This window comes from Palaemon carinicauda, chromosome 5 (genome assembly GCF_036898095.1).
Source record: "Palaemon carinicauda isolate YSFRI2023 chromosome 5, ASM3689809v2, whole genome shotgun sequence".
Classification (NCBI taxonomy): Eukaryota; Metazoa; Arthropoda; class Malacostraca; order Decapoda; family Palaemonidae; genus Palaemon; species Palaemon carinicauda.
Window position 1 is genome coordinate 143,585,827 of NC_090729.1, and position 21,049 is coordinate 143,606,875.

At 34.1% G+C, this 21,049-nt stretch overlaps 2 protein-coding genes across 3 annotated transcripts in view; both read right to left on the bottom strand.

The window, feature by feature from the left end:
- LOC137641527 (uncharacterized) overlaps nt 1–7,892 on the bottom strand; it is a 40,278-nt gene extending 32,386 nt beyond the window's left edge. Inside the window, exon 1 of the mRNA XM_068374167.1 lies at nt 7,580–7,892. Within this exon, the coding sequence (XP_068230268.1) occupies nt 7,580 (1 nt within the window). The 5' untranslated portion in view covers nt 7,581–7,892. The remainder of the gene's footprint in view (nt 1–7,579) is intronic.
- A 1,177-nt stretch (nt 7,893–9,069) lies between these two features.
- LOC137641526 (uncharacterized) overlaps nt 9,070–21,049 on the bottom strand; it is a 40,578-nt gene continuing 28,598 nt past the window's right edge. The window contains exons 2-3 of one of the 2 annotated variants that reach the window (XM_068374166.1): nt 12,790–13,606; nt 9,070–9,870 (exon numbers count right to left, since the gene is read on the bottom strand). In XM_068374166.1, the coding sequence (XP_068230267.1) occupies nt 9,351–9,870; nt 12,790–13,606 (1,337 nt within the window). In that variant the 3' untranslated portion in view covers nt 9,070–9,350. The remainder of the gene's footprint in view (nt 9,871–12,789; nt 13,607–21,049) is intronic. The other variant, XR_011044541.1, reaches the window with a different exon arrangement.

A 21,049-nucleotide genomic window follows, 5' to 3' on the forward strand; every position in this document is an offset into this window, starting at 1 on the left:
AGCAGTTCGAATACCTACACTCCCCCGTCCCTCCCCTCTCCTCTTCCTTCCCTCTGTCTTGACCCTCCTCCTATCCCTCTAGTAACGCCCTTTCCTAGACGCGTCGCTCACTCCACCTCTTCTATAACCTGTTATATTTGTTGATAATTGATAGAATTGATATGTTGGATTCTTGTTATAATTATTATTAACATTTCATGATATTGTTGTCTTTCGTCAGGGCGTTTAAGGAGTTGATGACAGTGTCCTGGGGGGTTCTTTTAATTGTCTAAAAATAATTAAACACGTTCTCCAAAGGCATGATTGATGGGGCTTTACCTCATTGAAATCTCTGTGTGGAAAACACAATAGCTTTAGAATACAAACAGGATTATACTGTGACACAGATAAGTATAGTATTTAAAATTGATAAAAAATCTACGAACTACATAATTTGTTGGATTGATATGTACAATTACACACACGTATGCACACACACGCATGCGCGCACACACATATACATACATACATATATATATATATATATATATATATATATACATATGTATATATTTATATATATACACACACACACACATATATATATATATATATATATATATATGTATATATATATATATATATATATATATATATATATATACATATATATATATATATATATACATATATATATATATATATATGTATATATATATATATATATATATATATGTGTGTATATTTATGGAAGGAGTGAATTAAAGGATAACTATTAAGATTCACTTGTTCAGTAATATGCTTGTGCTTCTTATGCCATAGTTTGTTATTGTGCTTTTCCAAAAACCTTCTTGTGTTAAGACTAATTCTTATTTTATTGTCAGCTTGTTCTATTATGTATATGGAATGGAAAAACCTCCTTGGTCAAACAAGCACTGAGACAACAAACTGCTTATGCATAAACCATAACAGATACCTAAATTATGATTGTTAATGGTAAAGTGAGCAAATACACCGTAAAATTTTCGGTCAACTTATAAAACACTTGATTACATTCATTCTACCTTTCAAGGAGGTAAAGCGCATCAATCCTTTCTTTGGAAAACTAGTGTTTCATTATTTTTACACAATTAAAAGAAGCTCTCAGGGCAGGTTCATCAGGTTGGATAAATAGGCTAAAGGCTATAAACTCCTTGTACACCCTGACAAAAGACAACAGTATCATGAAAGGTTGATAATAATAATCAGTTTTTAACAAATATAACAGGTTACAGGAAAGGTGGAATAAGTGATGCTGGAGAGACTATGAAAAGGGGTTACTGGAGGGATAGAAGGAGGGTAAAGACAGAGGGGAGGAACAGGAAAGTGTAGGTATTCGAATTGCTTTACCTACTTACCCGATTCACTTGGCTTAGGCTTTATTAGGGCAAGAGTAAACACCTTAATTAACGAGATTTGCCAGTACATTGTAATATCAAAAATTAGGGGGAGGCCTATAGAGTGCTGTGTCAAAGCACCATTCTGATCAAGTAATTAGTATGCGAGATATTAAAGAAGAACACACTATTTTTTGCCAGAAATGCTTAGTAGTAACATATGGTCAAATACCTTAGAATAATCAAGTTAAGCCGTATAATTCTGAAAAAAAAGGTAAATTGTTTTAAATCATTTTCTTTTCAAGTAACAATCAACGTTTAAGAATGATTATCTCTTATAATGACCACGAATCTGATTTCTGCAGATACCATCTCTCATTAACAGATATGATTAATAGATTTTTTTATTGTTAGTAACCATATTCTTCAAATATGTTACTTGAATGATTTTGCTTCTAGATACCTCTACCCACACACCCACACGCACCACCTGAAAATACGATTGCATTTATTTTTTCTCTATCTCGCTCTGAAATTTTATTTTGTGAAATACAGACCAGAATATACATCACTGAAAGCATCTGGTGACTTTTTTTTATTTAGTGTCAAAATTTTTAAAAGATATTTCCGCAAACAATTACTACAAAATATTTGGTGGTAAATCCAAAGTAACTGACCTCAAGGTGCAGCTAAAATCTAATGGATTAGACCTCATCCCATAATTGATCTTCTAGACCTTTCTTATGAAGATAAAGTGGCTACTTCAAATCCTTTAGATTAATATAAATGTGGATTATTGCGTAAAGAGGATTTTCTTTAACCTAGACCTAAGATATAATACAATAAATTCGTAGAAATAATCTTTTGAAGTCAAAACGGTTTCATGTTTAAAGTTAATTTTGGAGATATTACTGCAATAAAGGTTTGATAATGTCACAGTATTATATAATGTTGCATGATTCCAAAGGTGATGGTGTTTTGATTATCAGTATTATCAATATCATATTAATTATTTTTAGAAGCCAAACTGCAACCCCAGTTGGAAAGTAGAATTATTTAAAGATTTTATGAGTTTAATCAGATATAAGATATTTATCAATATTGATATCCTTTCCATTTGACATAAATTTTTATTTGCTTCCTTTTAGGAAAATATTCGGGAAAATCTTTCACGAAACCATCTAATAATATGCATTTCATATTCCAATTTTGCTTGCTAATCAAATGGAAAATTTAAACTCGAGAGAGTCAAATTTTTCGAAGCATAATTTATTCTAAGAAAAAGAGGATTTTTGTTTGGATTATGAATTTTTCTTGGGTGGCATTCTACTATCAGTAGAATTAAAGGATAAAGTACGATTGGAACTAAAACGCTCCTTATATTTTGCGACTTTTTGTTCGTTGGGATAGATTTGCGCGGCTTCTGAAGACATTTATGTATATTTCTTTTTATTTACTCCTTTTATCACAATTATTTGTTGACTGGTACTAAATTGCGTATGTACACTTTGTGGAGGTGATAGAGAACTGACAGGGTATAGTATGAATTAATGGAGCTGATTAATTCTAATTTCGTTTTTTTTTTTTTTTTTTTTCTGTATGAATTGTTCCATGCAACATATTACGCGTTATGAATAATAATAATAATAATAATAATAATAATAATAATAATAATAATAATAATAATAATAATAATAATAATAATAATAATAATAATAATAATATTTCTAAGAAACTAATTCCTTATTTATGCTATAATGAAGTACACTAACAATGATGTTGAAAAGGATGATTATGAGTGACAATTATAGGAGCTTAGATTTATAAGAAAACATCTACTTTTTCTGTTAAATTGAATATGGGCGAGGTTGGTAAGACTGAATCTTTGACGCAACAAAACTGTTCTTTTCTAGCCCAATTTTGTTGACTCCTCCGAGACACATTCGTGGTTTGCATTGACCTGTAATTAGATATGTTTTCTGTGGTTTGAAAAGTGAATTGCATAATATCTTTTAGAATTTAAAATCAGAACTTTGTACCAGAGACGACACGGCTTCGTAAAATAAAATGATGCGGAGAATTCTGTTCTAGGGCAGTTAAAAAGCCAACACCGTCTTCAGTATTTTCACACTATTCCTCACAGCAAGATGCATAAGAGGATGTTATTTTGTATTACTGGAACTAGTCGCTGTTATTTTACACACAATGTTTTTTTTTTTTTTTTTTTTTTTTTTTGTCCGTTTTGTTCCATTTTAAAGTTAAAAGACCTAATAATATTACGTATTGTTTTAATCTATTCTGTTTCATCTTGAAAATTTATATGTATTTGAATGTACACCTCCATTGAAGTAGTTAGTTTTAATTTGAAAAAAAAAAAATTTAAAGTAGCTCCGTTTTGTTTGGAAGAATTTATATCCCTACATAAAGACAATGTGAGAGAGAGAGAGAGAGAGAGAGAGAGAGAGAGAGAGAGAGAGAGAGAGAGAGAGAGAGAGAGACTGAATATGTCAATAAATACAATTTCATGATAAACCTTATTTTCTTGTCGATAGTCATAATATTGTTCAGCATTTGGAAGAATTGTCGTACAAAAACACGTTTATTCAGATTTCCTTAGTAGGTGATCTATGGATATTTCCTTGCTCCATAATCATTTTCTCCCATACCAAAGCAACTCTTATTCGTTATCATCAGGTTGTTTTATTATGAAATCCTGTATGAAAATTTACATCGTTATCTTTTCATTGCCTCATACTGATATAACTTTAACAGAATCCTGGCCTGCTTGGGTGTAGGTCTCTGGTGAAGGTTGTGGCGATATCAGGATCATGGCAGAAATACACAATTATACAAATGAAGACTACATGGAAATCCTGAAAAAAAATTTATAAATGAAATTACGTTATCGAAAAACTTTTATTGAACATTGTATTGTGTGCAGAGGAATTTCATTTATCCTGAACACATTTCTGAGATATTCCTATCATCTTTTAGTTAATGTAAAACAACACCGTTATGAACTTTCGCACCAATTTCATATTTAGCTTTCACTTTCGTGCCGAACTCAAGCCTGAAACTTTTTTACAGCTGTGATCTGTATTATTTTATACAGGAAAGCGGAGCAATATACCCTAAGTTAATGCTTTAATTACTAATGTAGCTTATTCTATTATTATTATTATTATTATTACTATTATTATCATTATTATTATTATTATTATTATTATTATTATTATTATTATTATTATTGGTGGTTGTGGTGGTGGTGGTTGTATTAGGGGAGGAGAATATTTACAGTCATCAAATTCCAAGGTAACGCCCCGCTATGGAATTTCTCGTAAATTGAGATGAGTTAATTAACTTATCGACTAAGCTTGTTTGTGAAACTTAGACTAGTACTTCGTTATCTCAGCACATCTATTTCTAGACAATTATAACGCAAACTGTTTTGACACCTAAATACTTGTTTGAGCGAATTATGAAAATATTACATCCATTAAAAAATTTCAGTCGTATTTTCCTATTAGTGGGAGACCTCATGAAAAAAAAAAAAAAAAAAAAAAAAAAAAACCTGGAAAAGTACCAACCAAAGAGATACATTTGGACCTTGATTATGGTCATGAAGTTCTTATGATTGCTCTTGACTTTAGTGCTGCCTATGATCGTATCTCCTGTTTAGACTTTTGAACAGAAAGGAATTGATGGATGTACGTCATAGTGCTAATGAAATTTTACTAAGAAAGTTCAAAGAGCAATTTCTAATGGAGATATTGATGACTACAGGAATGTATGTGTTTGGCCTTGTTAATAATCCTTTTGCTTTCGTAAATGATGCCACTTGTTTTGCCTCAGTCCTATCTATTTGCCTATGGTAGCTGAATTTCTTAACAAAATTCTATCGAAAATTATTACGTGTGGAAATTATGGAGAATGAACTTGAACTCTAACATAACTCAAAGTATGATTGTCCGTAGGCCAAGGACATCGAATCCTCCCTATTCAAATATCTTTATTAAAAAAAAAATATTATTTTAACTACATACAACTCACTTGAACTTCTGGAAGTCATTCCTGATTTGAAATTCACTTTTTAAGCAATCTTGACCTATTTCTTCTAATTAGCAAACAACGGTATATGTAGAATGGTTTTTTTTTTTTCAGATCTGCTTATCTTTAAAAATGTTTTAATTTTCCTATTTTTCGGTGTTTTGAATATTTTTGTCCAGACAGTTCTTCGGTAGCTGACTCTCATTTTGAATTTTCTGACAGAATCTTAAGTCTATCAAATTCTTCATCCCTGATATAGATATTGATCTTTGAACGTGTATTCAATAAGTTCTTGCGTTTGCTGTGTAAGATTTTCATAATGTTGAACATCCTTTGCATTTAGATCGCCAAAGATCATAATATTCACCACGCAATACAAGTTGGTTGGCTAGGGCATCAGCCACCTGTTGATATACTACCACTAGAGAGTTATGGCATCTTTTGACTGGCCAGACAGTACTACTTTAGATCCTTCTCTCTGGTTACGGTTAATTTTCCCTTTGCTTACACATACCACAAATATTCTGGCCTATTCTTTACATATTCTCCTCTGTCCTCATACACCTGACAACACTGAGATTACCAAGCAATTCTTCTTCACTCAAGGGGTTACTGTACTGTAATTGTTCAGTGGCCACTTTCCTCTTGGTAAGGGTAGAAGAGACTCTTTAGCTATGGTAAGCAGCTCTTCTAGGAGAAGGACACTCCAAAATCAAACCATTGTTCTCTAGTCTTGGGTAGTACCATAGCCTCTGTACTATGGTCTTCCACTGTCTTGGGTTAGAGCTCTCTTGCTTGAGGGTACACTCGGGCACACTTCTATCTAGTTTCTCTTCCTCTTGTTTTATTAAAGTTTATATAGTTTATATAGGAGATATTTATTTTAATGATGTTGCTCGTCTTAAAATATTTTATTTTTCCCTTTTTCCTTTCCTCACTGGGCTATTTTCCCTGTTGGAGCCCTTGGGCTTATATCATCCTGCTTTTCCAACTAGGGTTGTAGCTTAGCAAGTAATAATAATAATAATAATAATAATAATAATAATAATAATAATAATAATTTTGAAAGAGTATTCTAGAACTTTTTCCCGCAGCGGTCGAATTACATGATGATTTTTTTTGTTTTTTACATTATGTGGAATAATGTGGCCATCTCTTTTCTCATCAGGCTTTGACTTGCAAGTTAAGCACCGATACCCATTTACAGTTGGGTGGACTGGGTGAACCGGAAGCAGGAGTTTAATCCTTGACCTTGGGAATACAGCTCAGCGCACTACCACAGTGCCATACCTAAATAGGCCCTGAATGATATAGCATAACACTTCCTCGAGGTTTTTTTTTTTTTTTTTTTTTTTCCTAGGGAGTGTAAGCCTATACTTTTGCACTGATTTCATTGGGAGGTTTTTCGACACACTTCAGTTATTATCATTGCATTGTTGGTATTAAATTGATTTGCAGAATGAGAACAATAAAACCACAATTATTACACGAGTACTGTACAAAGCCATTGAGGTTTCTGAAAGGAGTATGAAAATAATTTTTTTTTTTTAATAGAATTTACAGAAAAATGGAAATACAATGTTGATTCTTTATTGTTCAGAAACGAGTAATGATGTAAGGACTGTTCGAACTAATACGAGACACAATAAAATAGATTATGTCAATATTTATAAGCAACACGAAAGGGATAGACAAAGGGCTTTTCTTCACAAGAGCTAAGAGTCATATGATTATTGTTATTTTAATCTTTTGAGTTTACTCTTTCTGTAAAGAAGAAAGACTGCAGAACCTCCTTTTATGTGAAGATATGAAGTAGAAAGTCTTCCTATTGAGATTATTGGATACATATCTTTCATTTCATGTTTGTAGAGAATTTCCCCTTCGGCTTGACAGGCTTTGCGCAATTGCCTTATATTGTGAATTATACGTATAATGATAACATATGTAATTAAGCTTGTTTTCTATACAATTTAATCGAGTGTGATCTACTTCTGGCATGGTTTCTTTGAATTACCGAGCGAGTTAAGTTTACGAAACTATAAACATTTGCAGCACTGATATATGCCAATATAAGAAGCACTTAATTTGAATGATTATTTAAGAATTACAAGTAGTTTTAGACTTCTTTAAATTTTCATACCAGTTATCTCGTGGTAAAAATAAAGTTAAAAACTTACTTGTTACGTAGAGTATCAGTTAGCAAACTTTAATGGAATATTTCTTTTTCTTATGTAAAATGTCGTTTCTGCCTGAAGACGAACATGTCATTCGTTTTTTTTAGGTGCAGGACTCGTTCACTAAGGCCGGAAATACTGTCCGAAGGCGTTCTCTGCAACCCGGTTACAAAACTCTCGTTTTCACGGAAGAATCCAAATTCTGCAATATAGGTGCGTAATCAGGTGAGCAACACCTGAGTGCAGGTCACGAGAGACAGGCGTCTACTAGTCAGAAAGCAACATTCACTGGTGTGTCAACAGCAGGGCTAATTCACTAGAGGCTTAAATAGCTCATGGGTACGTGGTTATCTCTCCTGTGGGGTAGGAGGTCCGGGAAAGGGATTAGGGATAGCAGGGGACCTAGACAGTATTAAGGATGTAACTGTGGAACGCTTAATAGGCTGCATCCTTAATTTAAGTATTCATAAGGTCACTGTTGGCCCCATTACAAGTGCGCATGGAGGGAGACGCATCTACGGGGCTTTTGTTTCTGTCTAATGGAAAACAACAAAGAAACTTACTCTCTTTTCTAGATCTTCAAAGGTGAGTCTGGATTTCGCAGGCTGAATATTCTTTCTTGAGTCTTATTTTTCATTTACCTTTTTTCAGGGAACTTAATAATTTTCCAGTTTAGAATTTTCCTTTCCCCTTCACCTTTCACCATTAATACCACTCTTAGCAGCTGGAGTGACCAACGAGAAAATCCTGCAGTTCATAGATTTAAGTAGTCAGTTTTTAAAAAACCTAATTCATATCAAAGGTTACTTTGAAGAATATTTTTTCTACATATATTTATTTTTTGTATTTACATTATTATTGATTTATTTATTTTCAATCAATCATTTCATTCATTTATATCAGCAATTATTTACATACCTATTCTCTTATTCAATCATTTACTGATACATATATATTTATCATTCACTTAACTAATAAATAATTAATAAAAACATCTGAAATAATTGATAATCAATTAAAAGCAGATTAACTATTAGGTGATGGTAGTAATCCTTAAACAAAACAAAAATAAAAAGATAAAAAATCCGCCAAATACTTTGCTTTGTAATTACATAACAATGACAAGAAATATAATAATAATGAAGAAATGCTACCCACGTTTCTATAACTTCTAAATCTAATAAACTTCTAAATCTAAATGAGTATATAAATTTTATGTATTAATCAGGATAGACAGATCTGTACACGATGGCATTTGGCTGTTGCAAGCATTAACAAGGATAAGACAGTGCTTCCATGCACATAGAATTTTAATGGCATATCGACAGAAATCTAAAGTCGCTTACTCAGTCAGTGCCTACAGTTTATAAAAGATATAGAGTGACAGACAATATAATGATAGTTGATGCTGGTTCCCGTTTGTGCACCGAATCATAGGGATAAGATAGTGTTTCGACATCGGAAAGCTAAAGGATTACAAGAAAAACAACATCTACATTGAAATCTGAATATTTTTATTGTTTCAATTGTCATCTCTTGCTGGTGAAAATAAAATTCATGCTCAACAAAAGTCTTAAACGGCAAAACGGAAGAGGGATGCTCTTGAAGAATGAAGAATGTCTTAGCCAGTGAATATTTACCTGAAGAAGAAATATAAGAAGGGAAAAAGAACTTAATTTTTCAGAGTACAAAAAGACCCATCATTAAATTTTGCCTTCACGATTATGATATATTAAAAAGCAATGTTATGGAGGTAAAGTTTTTATCAGTGACATCACACGTCGTCCCCATTTCTTATGATGTCATCAAACAGAGAAAGGAAGCGAGATGTCATATCTGGATATTTCTTAAACTTGAGGAGAAATTCCTCCCTTTCTTTCTCATTCTTTAGAGAATCGACACAATCTTTATTGGTGCCCTGGGAAGTACTACAACTGGAAGGCCCTTCGAGTTCTGTAGGGTAGTTACTGGAGTAGCCCTCATCAGGAATGTCGTCGCTTTCACTGAGGAGGGTAGGCAACCATGACATTGCCCAGAAACAACCATAAAGGTGTTTGCTCTTGTATTCAACAGCAAGTTCCTCTCTGGTGAAAGGCATATCTAATTTTCCAGAATCCATGACATTCTTGAAAGATGCATAGTAAATATCCAGGTAGTAATCAATATTGGACGTCCGTTCATGGCCTGTCAGACTGTGATAGAATAGCATCTTCAGATCTATTGCAAGAGAAGCAAAACGAAGACATTGAAGATCAACCAACATGACTTCAACTGGATATCCTTGGTCGTCGTATCTGTGGTTAGAAGTGAATAGTTTTAGAATGAATTTCATTCAATGCAATTACCAATTAGTTAAAACTATCCTCTTTTCATGCATGTGATTATAATCACCGATGTGGGCCAATGGAGTTTCAACACTCATAATTATATTTTGTCAGACTTTTATGTATTTTGAAAATTTTCTCAATAATAAAAAGTTTTCAAACCAGATAAAATTAAAGATACTCAAAAACTTACTGTTGAAATATAAAGTTTTGAATTGGCATTTACTTGCAAAGAAGAAAAAGTGAACCCTATAACCACTTTAAAAGGACTCTTCATCTCCTATCTGGATTAGAAATTTATGGCACGCACGTTCACATGCACGCGCGCACACACACACACACAAACACACACACATTTACATTCTTTCACGTTGAGCCATTTCCCTTAGTAGAGGGTGGTTCCAAAGAAAAACAGCACAATACTCACCACCAAAGTCACCCTTTAACTGCTCAATAGTTGATGAATTGTTTGTGCAATAAAACTTCACCAGTTTTAGTGGCTTTATATACCATTTAAGAAGGCTTACACAATTTAACCCTATAAAGCAATCACTCTTGCACTTCTTGGATATCATGGACCTTGAATCCAATGTCTTTCACCTAATTCATTCAACGTTCTTTAGGTTTTTCTCTCCTGTTACCTTTTCGAACTTCAGAATTATTTGCTCTTTTCCCTAAGTTGTCATCTATTGATCACGTATGACAGAACCATATCAAAATTATCTTATCCCTCTTTTCACTTATGCTAACTTTTTTACCACTTCTATTTGCCCCAAAATTATTTACTCTATCAGTTTCTCTCTCACCACATATATTATGCAAACAATTTCAACCTTTTCCTTTACATTCAACATACACACTTTACTCCAATAAAGGAACGTTGAGACACAATCCCATCCAAAAAATTTTTCTTACCAATCTTATGCACACATTCTACTACCTTTCTTCCTTTACCTATTCTAAGACTCCCCTCATCCGTCATGTTACCACTCATTACATTTACACATTCCATTTTTCAACATTCATTTCTCAAACTTCTTAGTTTCCATTTGCCCTCATGCCTATCCTCAAATTTCTCCACTTCCAAAATCTTTGAAAGCTTTCTACAGTTTCACCAGTACGTCTCACTAGGCCAGCCCCAATCATTACAGTATCTACGAATATCAACCATTCCACACTCCATTCACAGGTAATTTTCTTACCTCGAAACATTAGACCTACATCCACTGTTGTTTTCTGATCTCATATTCTTCAGCCACAAAATGCTTGAATGTCATAAGAAAGAATTACACCTGAATCTCAATCCCATTTCCACACCAAACCAATCATTCGTCTTCCTACATACTCTAACACATGCTTCATTTCCATCAAATTTGTGTCTATTATTCTCAACAGGCTATCATCTATACAATCAATTCTAAACATCCTCTTCATCCACTCTTTATAAAGTCTTATTTATTTTTAGGTCCATATATGCGACATAAAACTATTTCATATTGCTTTTTAATGTCATTTAATTGCAACAAAAACACACTTTTCCCTGTTTAAGACCCCAATATTCTTCTATGAGCTCTTCTGCACCTCTGCTACTTTCCCAATGAAACTCTTTGTCAATAGTCTTCCATGGGGTACCAAGAAATGTAATGCTTTTTGCAGTCTCCTTTATCACCTTTGCCTTTGTGAAATGGATAATTTATGACTTAGTCATTTCTGGAACCTTTCCGTCATTGAAACATATTATAGAAATATAATTATCCTTTTAATTACATTATGACTACCATACTATACGCAAAATCTATCTCTAATCCCGTTTCTTACAGTCCCTTTCAATAGCATTCTCCACCGTACACTAAAGCTTTTAGGTTTTGCATCAAAATGCTCACCTAATCAACCAAGGATTGCATCAACGACTACCACCACCTCTTCACTTTGATCTTTTATTCTGAAATTGAATTCTTTATTGGCCACTCTCTCTACAGCTATCTCCCTATAAAACTACTGTTTATATAATCTTATTTGTTTTCTCACTTCTTTTCACAACTACCATATCCATCATCCTGTATGCTTATATCCAATTTCCTCTTTTATCATGCAAAAGTGCCTCAAACAATTTCACAAAATTTCTCATTTCCTCATTCCACCGTTTACAGTTATTATTTCTTTTCCTACCATCCTATACTCACAAACACTTCCTATTCTTCCCGAACCTCAACATGGAATTTGAAATGCTCCCCATCTCCTCTTTCCATCTGTTCTTCTTGAACCCAGACCTTGAGCCATGGTTCATCCAATCCCCCACTCCATAAGGCATTTGCAATTTTTTTTTTTAACCTAGGTCGCTTGTTTTGAATACTTACAGCTACATTTTTACACGCTCACAATTTTCCATCTTAATTCTTACCCAAGCCACTCCCCCTTTCTTTATTACATCCATCAACTTGCTCTTCCATCTACTAGGTATTAAATCATCGCCTAGTAATTGCTTCCCATTGACTATTTCTCTTCCATAAGTATTCTTATTGTTTTGCTATTTCTTTTATGGAAACCAAAACTTTATAACAATTTAGCCATTTCCCGAAGAGGTTCCAACAAGACTCTCTCAAGGAACTTCATAAATACAGGCAACTTCACTCTTTTCTCTGTCATATACCTTTACATTCGAATCTCATATAAAAATCCCCTTTTTGTGTTTTCAAAGGATTAAATTGCAGTCAGTGTATATAACACATTTGAATACAAGGTCCTCTCGAAGCAAGATGTTCTATCTGACAATCTACTCGGTGTCATCATTAGAAATTTCAAAGTCGAAAGCTAAAACTAGTGGTAACTAAAGGAATCTCCAAATTGTTCTCATGAAGGCCAAGACCAACATACACATAAATGTTTTACCTGAAGAGCATATTGTTAGTCCAACAGTCGCCATGGCAAATGACAGCAAATTTCGTTTTGTTATCGAGTTGCTTCATCCATGTCTCATAAGCATGAGGTTTGAGGTCAGTTAGCCACTGAATGGCCTTCTCATAACCTTCAAACTCCTTCAGGGCACTTAATGTTTCCTCTATATGCTTGCTCAATATATTTGCACTCATTTTTCTTACATCGTTTGTTACATCAAAGCAATCTTTAGCCAAGCAAGGAAATTTCAAATCAAGATTTTCATAGCCACTTTTTCTCCGAAGCAAAAGTGATGCAGCATGTAATCTAGCAATTTCCTTGAGTATTAGAGTAGTATGAACCTTGTCTAACGGCTTTTTACGTTCAGTAGTTTGAAACCCACGGGATCTTAAGTCTTCTAGATAAATAATCTGATTCCCAGGCTCACATGTAGCATAGTAACATTCTGGAACTCTAAGAGGGTGGAGATCTACAGAAGTAAGTTCATGATGTAAAAGAGGTATAATTTCCTCATATACTCTACATTCTTTTACGAATGCGTATTCAATGCTCTCACAAAAAGTTTTAGTTGACTGGGGTACTCCCAGTTTAGCAATGAGAGAAACTGAAGAATTTTTACCATTCAATTGGTACTTGGTATCAATGCTGGTCACAAGGCAAACATAGTTATCCCCTTTGGCTGTAAAATCCTTAATGGTCCATGAGACGATACAAGCATTGGTGCCTTTAGCTTTTTGTACAGCAATCTTGATATTGTCATCTGTAATCAGTTTCTTAGTAACTGATGCTTGGGATTGCTGGGTGTTCCCCACTGTAAAAGATGAAAATTACAATAAATTTCTGTTGACCAAGTACGATAAAAAATAATTTGTTAATTGAGAATCAACAATAACGTTTATGCTACTGTTAAGCTAAAAAAAAATTATAAAGTCATCTCTAGAATATGCTTATATGATACATATCGTTAATAACGATAAAAACGTTTAATTCGGTTAACATTTTAAGTAACATTGAGATTAGCTTCGATTGTTAACATTGAAGGTAACGTATAAGATAAACTCAAAGGTAACTTAACCTTTAGAGGCATTAAACTGGAAGAATTTTGAGGTTTGCATTTGATAGAAAACTTGATGAAGGAGAGAGGCAATGGACCAGCATTGGTGTTGAATAGAGGTGAGAAAACAGTTAAAAAATAGATACAGATGCCAAGTTCCCAATTTATAATGTCATGGAAGGCATAGCATACTAAATAGGAAGAAGAAAAACCTCCCACTTCAATAAACAAATAAAATATGAATACCAACCTTCTCTGTTGTTTTAATTTTGCGAGATTAACAGGGAATTAATGTTATAGGTTTTCATTAAGATCTTGAAAAAAAACTTCTTAACTCTTATCATTAAATCAATTGTTTTTATGGATGTATAGAAAACAGAAAAAGTAAACCGTACAGTGTCACAATATCTGAAGTATACGAAAAAAGAATCTAATATTTACACAAAAGTTCATTCATTAATTTGATGCTTGCTAACTGAGTTTTACATGGCCTCTTATATATTAGATACAATAAAGTAAGAGAATCTAGCAATGTCTAGAATAAGATAAAATTGAGATCATGGAATTGTGTGTGTGTGGGCATATTTTGAAAATTCTTATATGTAGCCTGTAAAATTGCCATTCATAAGCTGCACTGTTTCCAAGACACCTGCTTCTCACAGAGGAAAAAAAATCTCTTAGGTTTACCTTTTTTTTTTACACCATAACATATGATGATCATTTACTTGGTGGACCCTTATATCTTCAATAAAAGATTTCACTTTAGTAATACTATTAAAGGTGGCAGTAAGGATTAAGTACATTACGGTTATGAAAAACATTACTTTTTATGCATTTACAATAAAACATTCTCTTACATTTGCCATATTTATTTGTTTAATTGTCTGTTACTGGAACCCATGCATTATTTCAGAGAACAGCAGCAGTGCCAGTAAAAATTATCTCCTGATCAGGGTACCAAATAAAAGTAAATCTTAACAATGATAATGCTCTGAATGTCAAAGAATATTTCCATATATAAATATCGAGAATGTGGTCCCTACCAAAATGAAAAATATTGACAGGAATTCCCGCCTGTCATAGATTTTTATCAGTATGGATAAAAAAAATAATCACCTAAGCCCTCAAAGCAACGAAAAAAAATCCAAAAACACTGGAAACTAGTGAAAAACAAGTCAACAGTTCTGAGAAACACGTTTTATAGTTCCAGATAAGGAAACCATAACATCCAGCTTGCAGAGGTCAGCAAACTTTAGTAATATACAAATATAAGCAAAATGAAGAACAAAGGTGTCAAGTGATCCCTAACCAGAAAATTATAAATTAGGTATGTTATCTTAATGGGAGCAAGAAAATTTCAGCTCTGCAAAAAGAAAGAAGATAGATGTTATTGGCGCTCCATAGAGCAAGCATATTCTGGGGACCAGAAGAATTTTTCTGCCCCAGTAGCTAATGTAAGCACAGTCCCGAAAGAAGACCCAGTGTGAGAAAGGAGACCAGCTCTGTCGCTAATCACTTTTTGTTGAGGGATGGGCACACAGTATGAAATCCCGTTCAGTTGGTACTCAAAGAAAAAAGACACATTAGTTGAACGAAGAACCAGTTTGCTGTATGCATCGAGTAGTGTAAGTTCTAATATGTGCCTAGTGAGAACGATGGACACTGTTAAAAAACAGTCGTTTTAATCGGAAATTATTCGTGAAAATTTACTGTTCTCAGTCGTATTTCAGTAAAATATAGGCGACCATAATGTTAACCCTACCTACTTTTTGTCTTTCACGGGTTGGTGACCGTAATATCACCCCATAACGTCAATGTGTCTGTTTTAAAAACGGAAAATGCCTGGCAATATTGAATCCAGGGTTTTCCACCCCCCCCCCCCCCCCTTTTTTTTTTTTTTTTTTTTTTTTTTTTTTTTTTTTTTTTTTTTTTTTTTGCGGCAAAATTTTGACAGTGTACATAACTCTTTTAACCAAGACGTTCATTTCTTTATGTGCAAAACATCCCTTCTTTCCAAAATTCGTATTATTTTCGTGAACTTTGTAGTATGTCTCTTTAATGTACATCCTTTGTAGGTAAATATTGTTTACACATATTTAATGAGTTTATAGAAACGTAAATTATTACTAACATCACTTGTGTTATTAAGGTTTTATTAATAGAGATATCCTAAAATAGTGTGACCAGTCCCCCTTTTCAACGTCTATTCAGCTTTTTTAAAAGCTAGCAAAATGTTCCGTTATCTTTACGTTTATCCCACTTTTTTCTTTAAAAATGTCCCACATTTTAATTGTATAAAATTGATATTTCATCTGCTGCTGAAAAACAAATGTTTGACATCAAATTTGACTCGAACTTAATTGATGAGTTCGCTTGTGTCAAGGATCCCTTACCCTATAACCAGGACTAGGCATTTATAACAGAGGTCGTTAAGACAGAAAGAATGAGCTTTTACTTTGGGTATTGCATATTGCTTAGTGGCATCTTTAAAGATACACCTCTTATCACTGGCTTAAAGAATATCTTGGGACACCCCATGAGCTTCCAATAAGAGAATACCATAAAGCATCCTCATTTGTTCCCCTATTCATTCAGAGGACCATCAATGAAGACCTGCCAGGAGGTTCCATGAGTTATTTACATCTCATATAACAACAGCTAGTGAGGAAGATGCTGTTATTTCAACAAAACTACCAGATCTACCCTCATTGTTATTGTAGATCTGTTTGGGAGAATTTATAATAATTTTGCAATTTCTTTGCTGTTTTGCTTCCTTGCCTGTGTTAGATATGTTGTAATCTGGAAACTTTACAATATTTTCTCGAACAAATACAAAATACATTTAGTTCTGCAAAAATACACAGTTAATGAATATTACAAACTTTGACCATAGCACGTAGTCACTTTTAATCTTTAGCACGTTTCAGATGCATGATGTAATTTAATTTTGATAGCTAAAATAACTAACAATTTATTGCAGTTGAGTAGAGAACAGTAGATTCCATGCATATTACAACAATAAGATACACATTCAGTCATGAATACAACTTGGCTCAGAAGAGAAAATGCCCTCATGTCCAGCCCTAGAATTCATCCAGTGCTCAATAATTTGTGTGCTTTTTGTACACCATCTAAATTACCACTTACCCTTGGTTTGACCCCTTCACACTGTAAAATTATGTAAATTCGGGTGTATTTAATTAACTACATTTAACTAAGAGCATTACTATTAGAATTAAAGTGTATTTAGCTAGGGGTGAGCCCCATGCCAAGTCCTAGAGAAGTGGCGTAGCCGTTGTTTCACCATCCATTCTATTACATTATCATTTTTATCACTATTTACTCTTCCTTTTCTTAAAGTCTTCATGGCCGAAATAGTAGTCTTTCAGCTGATCATAAAGGGGGGAGGTAAACCTTTCTGCCTCCTTGCTATTCTTTGATGTGGTCACCTACACTGTCTTTAGGCCTTGAAAGGAAGACATTGTTACTATTATGTAATTTTTACATGGTGGGGGAGGTGAATGAACGTCTAATCAGTTATAACCCTATGAAATGGAATCATGAAATGTTTATATTTATAATGACTAGAAAATACCAAAGGATTTATATGCTGTTCCATTTTCCATGTGGCTCTGCATTGTAGTTTCACATTCCCCTGAGACTTCAAGCATACGCACACACATATATATATAAATATATATATATATATATATATATATATATATATATATATATATATATATATATATATATATATATACAGTATATATATATATATATATATATATATATATATATATATATATGTATATATATATCATATATATATATATATATATATATATACAATTCATGTAATTGTATTTTCATTCAAGTCAGTGTATGTAAATTTACGTTATTTTCAAGAATTAACATTATCTCACGTATCTTGATACGAAGTCTAATGCAATCTGTCTAAAACGAGGGCTTATGTAATATTTTAATATTTTACGCCATTGTTATATTTCCCCGTGTTTAGAATGTCCTAGAAAACCCCGGAGTATTAAATTTTTCAAGTGCAACAGATTTATGTAAAAATGAACAGGTGAGTTTGGAGGTCAGGATGTTATGTAATTTGCCAGCCGTGATATATAATATATTTTTGGTGCCCAAACCCTTGGGATCGAGCGAGTCTATTTTTAATATTGGTGATAACAGGGCCGTTTTTTATTAAAGGTTTGAACAATTTAGTGTTGATAAGATTCTGTATATTGTTAGGATATATTATTTTAGAGAGGTATAAATTTTTTTGTGAAAGTACAAGATGGCACAGCTATATATCTGAGAGATTATGCAAAACCCAAATGCTCGGGAATTGTCAGAAGCTAATGTAACTAAAGCTCAGTGGCTCTCTATTTTAATGGCATGTGGTGGCCAGGCAATGAGTGGGATGATTAAAGCCAAATCAAGTGTCTAGCCTTAGAAGCGTTGATAAACTCAGGAAAGTTGTCGGAAGAAATATTGTAACAGCTCGTGAACTGTTTTAGGAAGCCGAGGAAGAATTTGTTGGGAAGCAAGGACCAGTTGACCCACAAACTGAAGGGATGAAAGCAGAAAGGGATGTGGAGGCTGAGATTCAACGAGTTGCAGGGGAAGAGAATTTGATCAAGTTGAAATGATGGCAGAACGAAAAGAAAGAGAGGCAGAAGAAGCCAGAGAGATTGCAAGACATGCGAGGGAAATGGAAAAAAGATGAGAAGAAAAAAAGAGAAGACAGGAAGAAAGAAAGATAGAAGAAACAAGAAGTAATAATAATAATAATAATAATAATAATAATAATAATAATAATAATAATAATAATAATAATAATAATAATAATAATAAAGCAAGGAAATTGGAGCTGTTGAATGTCCATGCAAAGTTGGCGACGCAGGCAGAGATGACCCCTGTTTTGTACGATCCCGTGTTTAATGTGACGAACGCCCAGAAGTTAATTCCAAAGTTCACAGAAGAAGCTCCCGATGAATTTTTCGATCTTTTTGAAACGGTCGCATCAATGATGGAATGGCCAGAAGATAAATGGCCTGTGTTATTACAGAGTGTCTTGATTGGCAAAGGACGCAGTGCTTATCTTTCCTTGTCTCAGGACCAGAGAAAGGAGTATCAAGAAGTAAAGAAGAGCGTGTTACAAGTGTATCAGATGACCCCTGAATATTATAATGAAAGATTCCGAAGTTTGCGGAAGGACGAGAAAATTACTTTCCTGGATTACGCTTATAAGGTACGACGATGTTTTAAGAGATGGGTAGAGGCGGCTAACGTGAGGGAGATAGCTAATTTAGAAGAACTAATCGTGCTGGAATAATATCTCCAAGGAATTCCTGAACATATTCGAACATACTTGAGAGAGAGAGAGAGAGAGAGAGAGAGAGAGAGAGAGAGAGAGAGTGAAGAAACTTGATAAAGCCGCTTCGCTGAGTGAAGATCATAATGTTATCAGTTGTAAACCCTCCTCGGGTATGAAGTTTCAACCGTCATTGCAACCAAATGTCAAGTATTCGCCGAATCATGGAGACCAGTTTAGTAATAACTATGTGAACATGTTCAACAGTTACAGCGGAAGTAGCACTAGTACTACTCCAAAGCAGAATTATATAGTATCACAGCAACAATCGTCAAATTGTCCTCCTTCAAGTATCGTGACAGACGTGCAGAAAGTTAATATTGTCTGTTTCAAGTGTGGCAAGAGAGGCCATATAAGTAAGGAATGTTGGTCGAACCAACCAAAAGCAGTTGCCCAAGTGGTTAAGGATAAGTCCACTTCACAGAATTCGAAGACCAAGAAACAATTGGGAAAGGACGAAGAGGAACGTTTATGCGACGAACAGGAAAAACCCAAACAGCGTAGATGCCTTTAAACTATGTATTTATGAAGGTATGTTAGTAGCAATAGATGGGAGTGAGCAAACCCTGGTCAAGATATTACGCAACACTGGTTGTAAACATAGTGTGCAGACACAAGGTGTACACCCATTGGTGGAAGTCTCTCACAGGAATCTCGGCTATTTTGAAGGGAATAGGAGGTGAGGAGGTTTCCCCTATTAGCTGTTTGAAACTATCATGCAAGTTGAGGGTAGGTCATTTTGATTTTGCAGTAAAGGATTCATTGGCTGTTGAAGGAGTAGACGTCCTGCTGGATAATAAGGTTGGTGGAGCGCCGTTTGTGCCTAGTCCTATTGTAACGGAGAAACCATTGAAGTATAGTCCTACGACTGAACTCAAGAAGGACTAACCATATCTGTTTCCTAGTTGTGTGACAAGGAAGTTGGAGGATTTTTTTTCAGATGAAGAGAATTCCCTTGACGGTATGCAAGAGGAGAAGGCCCGAGAGAAGAGAAACGACAGACGAGTGGACAAGAAGACAAGGAAGAAATGGACTTGGAAGAAATAAAGAACTCGGCATTAGAAGTGGGACAAGTGGCAGGAAAATGGAAGGATCAAGAGGAAATGGATGGAGAAAATTTCAAGGATTTGAGGAAAAGGATTGGCGAGTTAAGGAAATTTTCCCCTAGAAAGCATGAAAATGAAGAGTCAAGGATAAACAAAGAAAAGGCTTGGTATCAGAAGTACGAACAGGCAGTTTGAGGTAGGACAATGGGTGTTATTCTACTCATCGATAAGGAGATTCCCTCTCGCCAACGAGTTCCAAGAACTATTCCGGAATTTGGAGAAGAGCAGTGACCGGACGTACTTATCGAAATACCAGAAAAAGGGAAAAATTCAAAGGAAGGCCATATTAACTTCGAAACCGATACTGCGAGCACCTGATTTCAACAAGAAATTCCTTATCCAAGTGGATGCTTCAGATAAGGCTATTGGAGCTGTCTTATTGCAAGAAGACAAGGAAGGAATTCTTCACCCTGTTTGTTTTATGTCGTCGAATTTGAAGAAACATCAGACTACTTGACACTTAAAAAGGAACTACTAGCGCTAATCACGGCGATACAAAAATTTGAAGTCTACGTGAACAGACCACAGAATAAAGAGATCACGGTGTACTCGGATCACAATCCTTTAACTTTTGTTAATAAGATGAAGAATAATATCAAAGGTTAACTAGGTGGTCATTATGTTTGCAACTGTATTGTATTAATGTAAAGCATGTATCAGACAAAGATAACGTGGTTGCAAGTTATTTATCTCGGGCGGAATCGGTAGATT